General features: G+C 37.1%; 1 protein-coding gene across 3 annotated transcripts; it reads right to left on the bottom strand.

Moving 5' to 3' along the window:
- Positions 1-616: 616 nt before the first annotated feature.
- On the bottom strand, positions 617-12,561 carry LOC122033630 (GBF-interacting protein 1-like). Of its 3 annotated transcripts, none has more exons than XM_042592696.1 (11): positions 12,231-12,561; positions 11,167-11,210; positions 10,374-10,473; positions 9,908-10,028; positions 8,304-8,580; positions 8,065-8,200; positions 6,363-6,753; positions 5,577-5,883; positions 3,925-4,089; positions 3,152-3,589; positions 617-1,181 (listed from the first exon to the last, which is right to left on the bottom strand). In XM_042592696.1, exons 1-11 carry the CDS (start codon positions 12,391-12,393, stop codon positions 891-893), a joined length of 2,433 nt encoding a protein of 810 aa, XP_042448630.1. In that variant the 5' UTR covers positions 12,394-12,561; the 3' UTR covers positions 617-890. The 3 variants fall into 3 exon arrangements, with proteins under 3 accessions (XP_042448630.1, XP_042448629.1, XP_042448628.1); XM_042592695.1 differs by having other exon boundaries at positions 3,152-3,661; positions 8,077-8,200; XM_042592694.1 differs by having other exon boundaries at positions 3,152-3,661; positions 12,231-12,560.
- Positions 12,562-12,821: the final 260 nt, after the last annotated feature.

Raw genomic sequence — 12,821 nt, 5'->3', positions numbered from 1 at the left:
TCTTCCTCACGTCAGGCGATCCCACAGCCAATCCATGCCGGCGATCTGTGGTTGCTGATCAATCCTTTTCATTCGCTCCTTCCATCAGGTGTGCAGAACCATACATAAGTGCTCGATTGGCATCGAAAGATAAAACAATGAGAGAGCATCTGAATACAACACTGGATCAGAATGGGACCATTTTAACACGTACATATTGATTGACTAGCTTAAACATAGTCCAGATATATTAAGTCAGAAAAAAAAACAAGTATTCAAGATAATCATAACATAATTTTAAATATGGATACCGGCTTAAGCTCAACCGATGCAGTAGATCAAAAAACACATGCATTCAGCAGTATGCAAGATGGGGTTATGTTAATAATGATTCATGTGATTAAGCAAAACTCAACAAACATCAAGTCTACTTTTTTTTTTTCCTTGGACATAAATTTACAGCAAATGTAATGGGAAGAAGAAAAATCGATCCAGTAGCTCTAGATTCATAGCATATCTAATGCTGCTTTTATGGCTTCATCTGAAAGTGATGATAGAAAATATAATTAGCGAGTATTTTAATGGCTCAAAAGAGTAAAATAAAGAAAAAGCAGATGACAAAGAATGGGCAGCAAAATAACAGAAGAACCCGAGGGAACCGCACAAGTAAACATAAAAGAGAGAGGTCAGTATCAGTTCACAAGTATAGCCCAAACTATGAATGTCTAGCAACTCCAAACCCTGAAGGCCTTCCCATGCAGGAAGGCCATGCTTTAGATATAAATATATATCCATTCTTTTTGTTTTCCCAATCAGGCTTGCTCCTATGCCGCGTTCCAAATGTCCTCTAAACTGACCGAGTGAAGATCGATGTCCGAGCTGTGGCTAATATAACTTAGGTTTGAGTGGCTTCAATAATTATTGGTCCAATTTATCTGTGCGCGTTGTGTCTGTTGATAAACACCAGTAGGAGGGGCCAGCATTTCGACGGCCCCAGCTACAGTTTGTGACTGCTGCAGCAAAGGGTGAACAGAATTGGGGACAGCAGGTGTCGGGGGATAGATGCCACTGAAGGCGCCATGTCCAGCTTGTGTTGGTGTAAAAGTCATGTGCTGACCCTGAGGAATGTTGTAGAAAGAGCTAGCTTGAAGTGAGGACATGTCACGTCCAGGGGCAGGAATCCAGACTGGTGGGCCTTCGCTCTACACAGGCAACAATTGTAGAAATACACATCAATAATACACAAACAGAAAAGGGGGAAACAGTGTAATACTTTCAGAATTCGTAAAAAGAGAATGAAAATCTTTCCTTAGAATTATTAGAAAACATTAAGCTACAAAAGAGTTGTAGAGATCTTATTCAAGAATATAGGAGATAAATGATATTGATATGCAAATCAGCCAGCACATGAATGATTCAATTAAAATAGAAACATGGAGGCTTGATATACTCAGTAATTGAGCCAGATTCCATGTTGTGTTGATGAATCAATTAATAGTAATCCTTTCACAATCGTGGCAGATCCACAGAAAAACCTAAATGTTTTTATAAGAGAAACAAAAGTTCAGTTACTCAGGAAGTTTGGGGGTCAGAAGCTAAATTCCATCATTGTATTTGATGGAAGATGTGGTCCAGTTAAAACTAGATCTGAAGGAACCAAAAGGTGTCCCTGGTTCATGATCAGATATTCAGATCAAATTAATGAACATTATCAGATATTCTTGCAGCCAAACAGGAAAACTGGATGTAAACATATCAACCATAGCTCTCAAGACTAATTCACTTTGCGATGAGAAAACACCAGTTAAAATATTTTAACAAGCTAAAATCAGTACAGGTACAGTGATGCAATCCCAAAAAGGAAATAGCAGCTTCAGGGCACATCCATACCAACAACTAAATTGTTTGAGAAATTAAAAATAGGTAGTTCAGCATAAAAGATTTTCCTATGCAATGCTTAGGAGATTTAGAATAAAAAAGAAAACAATAAAAGGTTGGAATAAATCACCATAACGTCTGTGGATATGGATTCAAGAATAACCAAAGAAATACCAGACAGGATGAAATCAAAAGCAAAGCATACAGAGAGATAATATTTAACCTTCACAGCTTTCACTGGCATTGGTTACTGGTAAAGGGTATTGTTAAAAATCTGAGGCAATCATACTTATAGCAGAAACTTCTATTGCTAAATTCTTGACCAGGTAGTCAATAAAAGTTTGGCATACAAAATTTGAAGGTTGGAATTTGAATTAATATGAGGAAGAGTTGTACCATCTTTTATTAAATTTTACAGACTAGCATTCGTTTTTTTTCAGAACTATTGCTGCTCTGATTATTAATTTTCTCTTTATTCCAATTATGCTTCTTATTACAGGAACTTAATTAGATATGTTGTTAGACATTCATCTTTTCCTTTACAAAACTTCAATATCTTTAAGGGGTTCTAATTAACTAACATAAAGTCAAATCTTTAACTTCATCAATGCATTTCACAAGAAGAAGTATGCAATACCAGTTGCAGAATCTGTTATGGAGTGCATTGTCTGTCTCCCTGTTCTGATGATGCTTCACACAACATATATAGAACTAATTCTTATTTAACTTTTCCATGATCAAGAACCTATAATTGTATACTTCAATAAGTTAAGATGCAAAGGCTTGAAAAGTTAGATATTGCCTAATGGACAAAGATTAGGAAATAAAAGACATCTATTTGCACAGCTAACAGTTAAGAAGAGCCACCTAGAAATCAAGTAAAACAGTTTCCATTTTCTAAATATGCTTATCTCAGCACTTGCAACTTTAGTATCTTCTGAGCACTAGCTTATATGGATGTATCATTCCAAGCTTAAACTAATATCAGATTCCACATTACCAGATTGTTTACATTGTCATAATCTCTATAACTGCTAAAACAGATCTTTGAGTCATAAAGTGAAGCAGCAAAGACTGATCACTGAGTTTAAGAGCACAACAGTGGCAAAAGGGAAAGATTCGCTATGTGAGGTTATAAAAGAAGCATGTAGTACAGAAAATTTTGAGCAGCTTTCATTAACCCTGAATTGTAATTTTGTGAATGTGCAGTATTAGGAGAATTATGGAGCATTATTCAAACATTGTAGCTAAGCTTAAACCAAATATCACAATTGTAGAAAAGCAGAGAAAATACCTGTTGTCCAGAGATATAAACATTATTCTCCTTGAACTGTGACGACCCCAGTTCTTCATTGGTGGTTGAGTTTCCAGTGCTTACAGCAGGAACAGAGGTATAGCCAGCCTGGGTGGAGTTATATGAACCATAAACATTTGGTAATCCAACAATAGTTGAATTGCCAGTGTTAGAACCAGGTTTGTACTGGGGAAGAGAATACTTGACAGCAGCAGCAGCAGCAGGAGTTGCAGCTCCAGGGGATGGGTACATGCCACCTGTAAGAGGTTGCTGAGGGAATGCAGCACTGCTCAAGAAATGATGCACCGCAGGAGGAGGGGGATAGAATGGTGAGAAATATTGACTGTAGGGAATGTAGTTGGGAGAGTAGTGAGATATATGTAACCCAGCAGGTTGACGGAAGACAGGGACTGACTGCTGGGGAATAGCAAGAGAACCCTGCATTGTGCCAGAAGCTTGAGTTCCCAAAGGAGTTGAGCCAACTGTAGGTAGTACTATGGGGTTCGTATTCTGGATTAGAGGGGGAAAAAAGAGAGTATCAAGTTACTTAGCAGGATGTAAATCATTGAGAATGTGAACAAGAAAAATTTTGATACACGGCCATAATCAAAAAACAAGACAAAGTCCAGCAAGAGGTTTGGCTACAACTAATAGAAGGTTGGCTTGCCCATCATGGTGAGATGGAAGTGTTAAGCATGGAGATATGTATAATCAGGAATTAACTTTTTCTAGCAAGGAAATAGAAGAAGATATCGGAAAGGTTAAATACAAACCTCTTGGGAAGCCTGACCAGCCTGAGCAGGTAGAAGGGCAATGTTCCCATTGTATCTAGTGGAGGCACCCGATGCAAAAAAAGGAGATATCCGACCATCAGCATCAGGAGATGGACGATAGAATGGATTGAAATAACTAGTGGATGGATCATATGGTTGCTGGACCTGCATTAAAAAATCAACACCTAACCAATTAAGCACAGGTATATAAAATAAGAAAAACTAAAGCAAATTGTCAATTTCCAGCTTCATGCATCAGAAATCAGGATGCCCATTTCAAATCAGTCTCCTTCCCGTTTTAACCCAAAATTGATGATAATATTTGAAATAATTGTCGGATCAGAATCAGTCAATAAGATAGCACATGAAGTTTTCTTCCTCAGAAATCAAATATCAACCAATTCGAATCATAAACAGAAGCAAGCTTAGTGAGAGAATGAGAGGAAGTAGAAGCTTCCTCAAGAGTCAAGAGAATAGTTTTATTAAGTCATCATCTTTATATTGAAAATAGCAATTGCCGAAATCCACATAGAGGATCAAATATCTCTTATTTGCATTAGTCCTCTATCTAAAACCTAACTAGACTGTTGGAACTGAATAAAGCGGTTTCTCTCAAATTCTATCGATTATACTCTTATGATATATTGAGTTTATTATTCCTCCCATTGCTAAAAGAGGAACTTGCAGTTAGCTGAGATTTGAGCCGTATATGCCACAGTCTCAAGATGCAGTTTCTGTTGCAGTTCCACCTCAACAAGTGCACTGAATGGTTCATCTTGCCCATTTCTTGGGAAGTGCACAAAATTCTGAACCATGATACCACTGCAAAAATGTCTGGGTGGCTCACAAAAGTGACAAAATAGAGTATCAGGTTTAGAAAATTAGACATAGAAAGCACTAGATTTTTCTTATTACAACAGCTCCATAAAATAGAAGAAGAGCCTTGGCGCAACGGTAAAGTTGTTGTCATATGACCAAAAGGTCACGGGTTCGAATCCTAAAAACAACCTCTTGCAAAAAACAGAGTAAGGCTGCGTACAATGGATTCTTCCCCAAGACCCCGCATGGCAGGAGCTTCGTGCAACGGGCTGCCTTTATTGATTTATTTATTTTTTAACAGCTCCATAAAATAACTTATTGAATTGATAGTGTAATTGGGATGATAATAAATCACAAAAGCACTATGTTATAAAAATGACATAGTTTAACAAAGATTCAGTTGGTAAAAAACCATGGCAGCTATTAGCCACTACAAGACTATCTCCAATGTCATCCATAGAGATCATAATCATAAGATTGTCGAAGAAGAATAAGGTTGCCCATAAAATACCAACTTGTACTGAAACATACTGTAAGATCAAAAAGAATTTAAATATCTCCACATTCTGCCAATCCGGGCTCTGATACCAATTGTAGGATCGAAAAGAATTTAGATATCTCCACAATGGCATGATATTGTCCACTTTGGACCTAAACCCTCATGGTTTTGCTCTTGGGCTCTACCCAAAAGGCCTCATACCAATGGAGATATCTTTCTCTTATAAACTCATGATCTTTCTCATGTGTTTTTAATGTGGGACTATGTTTGCAACCTTGCAACCCCAACACATACATCATAAGCAATGCATATTAAGATAGGGCATGAATTTTACCAAAAAACTTGGAAGACGAGACATATCACGAGCATGAGAATCTGAGCCTTCAAAAGAAGCAATATGGCTACCAAGCTGCGGCACCAATCCAACTGGTGGATAGGATGGCATAGACTGAAGAACCACATTCTGAGAACTTTCTGGTGCTAAATTATCTTCTTGGTTGGCCTCGTTATATTCTTTTTCAGGCGACGTGATATTGGAAGCAACAATTTCCTTCACTGAATAACTTTCTGTGACCTGTTCAGATAATTGAGGATGTTCAGAAAAGTCGTCTTCTTCAGCAGCTGAGGATGTTGCATTGTTGCTGAAATTACAGAAGGAAGCAAATAAAACAATATTGTTAGAAGAGGAAAAACATAGTAGCAAAACTATTATGCAAATGCATTGCCAAAAATTAAATTACAATAGACGAATTGTTGAGGTGCAGTTTCCTTTATTGATTCAGCCCAAAATGGCTTCTGATGCCACAAGATTCTACATTATATAGTGTATATATATGAAATCTTGCAAATTTATTATTTTTTTCATATTAAAATCTTTGACATTAACCAATGGTTGTTGTTGGTTGTTGTATTAAGATCTTTGGCATTAACATGCTATTATGGGTGTAAACTTATGGTGTATAAAATGAAAGATGAATAAATTCTCTAATGTTTTGGATTGTCACGTCCAAAAAAATCTCAACTTTGCAGAATCCCATGATTTACCACAAGAAGAAGAAAAAAAAGATGTCAGCGCATATGCAGATGAAACTAGCAAAAAATGCAATTAATGTATAGAAACCTTAAAGAGTGCTTCTCAATAGTTTCGTCAGTCTCTTGAGATGACTCATAAGGTGGGGTCTCAATATTGTCTCTCATAGTGTCTTTGGTAAGAACCGTATTAAACTCAAAATTAGCATCAAAGCTTCCAAAACTTAGTCCATGTCGTTCAGACTCTGGGACCTGGAGATGGTTTGGAATAATCACATGCTGTCGGTCTGATAGCTTCAGTTCCTCTACCTTCTTTGCTAGATTAACAGAAACTCCTTTTGGAGTGGTCAAAGATAAGGTTAGCAATGGTTGGGAAACAGCTTCAATAACCACCGGTACTTCAGATGTGTCATTTGTCTCGGATGCCTGAGCAGGGTTTGCAAGTACTGATTTTGGTTTCCACTCTTTATTAGCAAGAGGTGCTGAACAGAAAGAAGAGCACTCAGTCTACTTCAACGTTAGAAACTAGATAATTAGAAATCAGATTAGAAGCTTAGAGCAAAGATTTAACAATCGTCGCAAAAAATTTCATGGTATGATACCAAGTTAAATGAATCAAGCATTGCACCACCATATATGTAACAAAAGTATAAGCCTTATCAGAAGTACAAATGTGAATTACAATAAAAATTCCAAAGAATTAAAATATTGGAGCCGTTAGCTCAGACAATGGAGGCAAGGACTTGGAGTGTGCATTGCATTTGAAGGATAAGCAAAAAGGAGCAAGTTCCAGAATCTGAAAAATAATTCTGTATTGGTAATTTCCCTTGCAAAAAAACTTCAACAGGAATGCAAATAATAGATCTCTGAAAAAAAAAACCTTGCAATTTGTCTAATTTGGCATTTCCCCAGGAAAAGAAATATGAATCCATCATATTATGCCTCCATATTGTTTCAAATATATGGCAAATAGCTAATTAGAATTTTTTTATCTTATCTCTTATTATGTAATTTACTTAAAATCACAGAGAAGAAAACAAAGTTGCTAAAAGAAGTCCATGCTGTAGTATATAACAGTTGCTTATATAGGAATTAGCATTAAAATGAGAAATAATGGTTTCAAAAATTCTTCCAGCAAATTGAAGTGCAGAAGTAAGCATCTGCAATATTACCAATTCATATTAAGATGACGTATTAGCTTTTCAATTCCATTATGAAAGCAAAATATGGCTAAATAACAAGATCCAATATAAATCTTCAGTTGCTGGAAATCAATAATATATACAAGAAAATACCCTAAAGATAATATATTCAAGAAAGGACTTATTTTGTAAAACTATACTACTTGCACATTTAAGCAGAGAAAAGAAATCCTATAAATAGAAGGGGGATTGTTACCATCCGATCAACTCCCATTTGCACATGGAATCTATCAATTACGAATTGCAACATCCAACATATAAAGTACACTGACCAAGGAAGTTGGCAATCATATTCAATAAGCTAATTTGCTATCAGGAAATTTAGTCTACAAGTTTTTGACAAACTTGCTTTTGAACCCTCATGAGCCTGCTTCCAACAAAGGCTTCAAATGAAGAGAAACAAGATGCAGGTACGCTTTCTCCTATGAACTGAAGCACTGTGTTTTAGTTAATTGAGTAAAATTCTATTTTTGGTATCAAATAAAGGATCATAACATAAATAAATTCCACAAAAGTTTCTATTTTATTGGAAGTTGGAACACCAAAAAGACTACACATATAAGAGGTTAAAGAAAATAAGGTAAGTTCTACCTTTCTGCATACCACTTGGATGCTGAAAGCGATTGTTGTAGGTTGAAGATGGCCTACTGCCCAGAGGACCAGAAGAAGATGATGCAACTTGGGATTTTTCTACAGGTTCATCTGTTACTGATCCATGTGGTTTTATCTGTGGCAAAGTTCATGTCAGAACATCCTTTTTCCCTGACATCTGATGTCAAGTGCAACCTAACTAGTGGTTGCTGCAAATTCAGACCACTGGATCCATTTACCTGTTTCGTGGTCCCCAGCTCAGAAGGGGTGTGTGTATCAGTAGATGGAACCATCACCAGCTTGTTTGAAGAGAATTGATCCATATCTCGTTGCAATTGACCAGGTGCAGAACCACCTTTTGCATCTTTAGAAGGTAATCTGGGATTCGTAGTCTTAGTAGTTACTGCATCAGAATTTGCTTCCGATGGTGCGCCGTCAACACCAGATACATTAGACCCCTGAGAAGACACAGGATGTTCTATGTTGCTGGGACCATTGACAATACCAGATACAGAGCTGAAGAGTAAGAATTATTAGGAAGTATAGTCAAGATTCAAGTATTAAAAAGAAAAGATACATACATACATACATTATATATATATATATATATATATATATATATTGCTAGCTAGTTCTGATACATCATTTTTTTAGAGATATATTTACATCTTGCAAAAGAGTAGAGAGCAATTGATGATACACAAGTTCTGATACATCATTCTTTTCACTTGTTTAGAATGTACTAGCAATAAAAAAATTTAACTGACTTTCCAATTACCAAAAGGTTAATTTTAAACATTTTTCCCTATAACTCTTATATTGCATCTAAATTATTCTTGAGGTACTAATGAAGTGGCACAAGAGGAGCAACCAGTGCACAAAGTCACCACAGATGAAAAGATTGTACATGCAACTTGCCTTATTCCAGTAGGCTATGAGGATTTATAATCAGCAAAACACTCAATATTCAGGGCATATATTTTAGGATGATAGTAAGGAGCAAACTCGCCCACTGAATCTGGTCTAACTTATATTTTGCACTATAAGAATTAAATACATAATACAAGCAAGACTACCTTATATTGTCTATCAGGTACCAGAATTTCCTCCAGAAAAAAATAATATTTTTTTGCAACATATCCAACCCAATTTCTGACTAATGAAAGAAAGAGAAAACTGGATTACAGAACACAAGTGGAAGTAGGTAGTGTGACACTGGTATCTCCAGTTAACATGCTGATTCAGCATGAAAAATGACAGCACAATAAGTCGAACAACTCCAACTCATCAAAGAAGAAATATTATAAGCCTGAAAGATGACCAATCAAACAAAATTTATGCCCAAATAGCATCCTGCATGACACACTGAACATGTAGAACTGTCGATAAGAGCCGGCCAGTCATAATGATTTCAAGTGTGGTTGTCAAGGTTGCAATCCAGAGTCCAGACCTTAGAATACTGAATAGGCATAAACAATCCAGACATCAGTTGGGGTCTAAATTGGATTAGAATCTCATGATCCAATAATGAAATCTCATGTTCCTCATTGTTCCTAGGGACAATCTCAAAATGGAAAGACGATCTCAAATATATCTTTTAAAAATTACAAATAAATCAAATGATAAATCACATTAAGCTCCTATCGCACAACATAAAAAACTTTAAATGATGAAGAAATGAAAAAGAAAACCTGATATTTACACAAATAATTGGATTGACATTTAATGACTGATCTCATTCAATTAGACATCCCAGCCATCAAAGAATCATCAAAGTAATACATTATCCTACCTTGAGACTCAGCAAGTAATTGAGAGACAACCTTTGCACAAAACTACATACCTCGATAATGCAGGCTTATTCTCTGTGTCAGGAGTTGTGGATATAGACGTCTGAGCTTTATCTATCCCTTGATTTAGCCCACTCTCCTTTCCTGATGTTGCATTTCTTCCAGCAGTAGTATCTGAAAGAGAATGACAATTTTCTAGTTAATATCCAGTAACTAGAAACAGAAGATTCAAAAGTAACCAATATGTCGTTTTGAAGTACACCTTAGAGATCACAACAAAATGTGTTCTGTAATGGAGTGAAAGTCATCAGCAAAAGGCAGCAAATAACAGTACGGAGTTTATATGCACAAGATGGGAAAAGGGAAGTGGAATTTGCAGATGGGAAGGGAAATGATAGTTTGTAAACTACATGTAGCAAGGGTCTTCATGTGAAAATGAAAGGTGTATTGAGAAAACTAACACTGACAGCAATATGGTTGCATCACACAAGCAGTACAGCATTACAAAGAAGTACATACCGTTAGGCAGTGAGCGGGAGGAGTAGTTTCCCCGACCTCCCCTACCTCCTCGTCCCTGCATACCGGGCCTCCACCTAGGCTCAGCAGGTTCTCTGACATTCTGGTGAGAATAGCAAAACATACCAATCATGAATTCAGACAAGAAGAGTATACGGATTATGCATTCAACAAATCCTATAAGGAAATTTATAAGGGTCATAAAGCAACTACATAAGTGTACTTTGAAGAATATCAAAGAATGACCCAAACCATGGTCATAATATAGTTTGTTCTGAAGAACATCAAGAAATCAACCAGAGTCAGTTGCTGTTAAGATTCATGAAATTTGGCTTCATATGGGCCTGAGTAAAATTTAACTTTCATATTGTAATTGGTTGTTGAACGGGAGCCTTGGTATAACGGCAAAGTTGCTGCCATGTGAACTGGAGATCACGGGTTCAAATCTCGGAATCAATTCCTCGCCAAGCATAGTAAGACTGCATACAATAAATCCATCCCTGGACCCACATTGGCAGGAGTTTTGTGCACCGGGCTTCCCTTTTATTGTAATTGGTTGTACTGTTATCGTTAGAATTTATAATTAAAGACAATAAGAACAAGTAAAAAAACCTAATACATCTGCCTAGTTCATGTAATTCAGGGATCCATATTTTCCCTTGTGATATAGACGACAATAAGATGACATGTTTATATGAAATCGTTATGTTAACTAAATGTCAAAGGATTTGAAAATATCGAGGAAGGAAATGATGAAATTAAGCCAAGAATGGCAAACAAAACAACCAATATTTACCTCCTTTCTCTTGTCACGCTTCCTTTTCACCTCATGGAAAGTGTCTGAAACGCCAAAAAAAAGTTGTTATGACCTAATAGAAAGGAAGACGCGAGGACACTTGAATAGAAACCACATGAAATTAGGTGCATAACCATGCATTGACAATAGAATCAGTACAAAATACTCAACTGTCGCAATCATGCCAGTATTTGTAAAAAGACAAAAAAAAAAATAGCACTAAAAAGACGATAATAAAAGTTATATAACCGCCCTTTCTTTCACAGCAATACACCCTAGCTTAGGTTATGATATTGGACAATAACAGATGATATGCGACATAATGGAATGCCATATGAATAGTATTATAATTGCCTGCAAAGAGGGAAAATACCAGCCACGTATCAACACTAGGCATTTTAAGCGAAACATACTCACTGTATAGCTTTCATAGTACGACTATAGCACGGTAGCTTCCATAAAGCGAGAGACATGCACAAATGTTACAGTAAAATATAGCAGCAAAGTATGTAAAAATGTGTGATCATGACCCTTTTAGGCAACGAAGAACAGCACAAAAGAACTTTGACCAACAGAAAATTGGTGATTCCGGTATTATGCATAACAAGTCTACTGGAATGCATACATCTCAACAGAGGAAGCATTTTCAATAAAGTAGAAAGGTAAAGTAATCGACTTAAGCAATGATTCACGTCAATTGGATCATTGTCTAATTAAGACGGCCAAAAAAGCATAGCATAATCAAAGATGTCAATCAAAGCCTCCTTGATGACTGAACAGTACCGTCAATACCCCAAAACATATATTTCTTCCAAACCCGTACAGATCAATGTCTGGGCCAAGTCCAGAGGGAAAAAAAATCACAGTCAAAAACCCAAATCTCCACACGATAGAACCAATCAGCAGCATCGAGAGCACCAGAGGGGAAAGGAGATCGATCTCTCGAATGCTAATACTCAACTCGTACGATGACACCATTTCCAGAACTCCCATCCGGGCAGAAAAAGGGGAGTCAGAGATGGAAGAGAGCGGAGGAGGGGAAAGGGCAAGGAGGAGAGCGAGACCTTGGAGGAGGAGCTTCTGGGTGGTCTCGTTTGGATCCATGGAGCACTCCTTGAGCATTGCGTAAATCTCCTCGTCGCTGTGGTTGCCGGCGATCTCCTTGATGTTCTGGATCGTGCGCCGCACGCCGGCGGGGATCGAAACCCTAGCGCCTCCGCCACTCATCTTCGTTCGGATCGAAGGGAGGAAGAAGAGGAGGAGGAGGAGGAGGAGGAGGAGGAGGATGGAGGGCGAGCAGAAGGGTTTAGAGAGGGAGGAAACGGGGAAGGCGAGCTCAGAGAGAGAGAGAGAGAGGGGAGACCGCCTTTTCCGCCCTTTTTATTTTTCCTCTTTTTATGTCAAGAGCAAGTAGGGCAAATTAGTTTTCTTTGAGGGACCTTTTTTAAATATTTGGCGTAGTAACATTTCATTTTGCACCTTGAGAATGTCAAATTTTCACTTTACCTGCTAAAATTTTAAAACAGCAAAGTTTTTGTACATCTTAGTTTTATATATTCGGCGCTTCAAGCCTTCAAGACATTTTTTAAAAAAATATTAATAGAACAGTAGGTTGATATAATTTTTATTTTAAAATAATTTTTATCCGGTCCGAA

The sequence above is a fragment of the Zingiber officinale genome, chromosome 11B (genome assembly GCF_018446385.1).
Source record: "Zingiber officinale cultivar Zhangliang chromosome 11B, Zo_v1.1, whole genome shotgun sequence".
Taxonomy (NCBI): Eukaryota; Viridiplantae; Streptophyta; class Magnoliopsida; order Zingiberales; family Zingiberaceae; genus Zingiber; species Zingiber officinale.
This window is presented reverse-complemented; position numbering and strand designations above follow the sequence as displayed.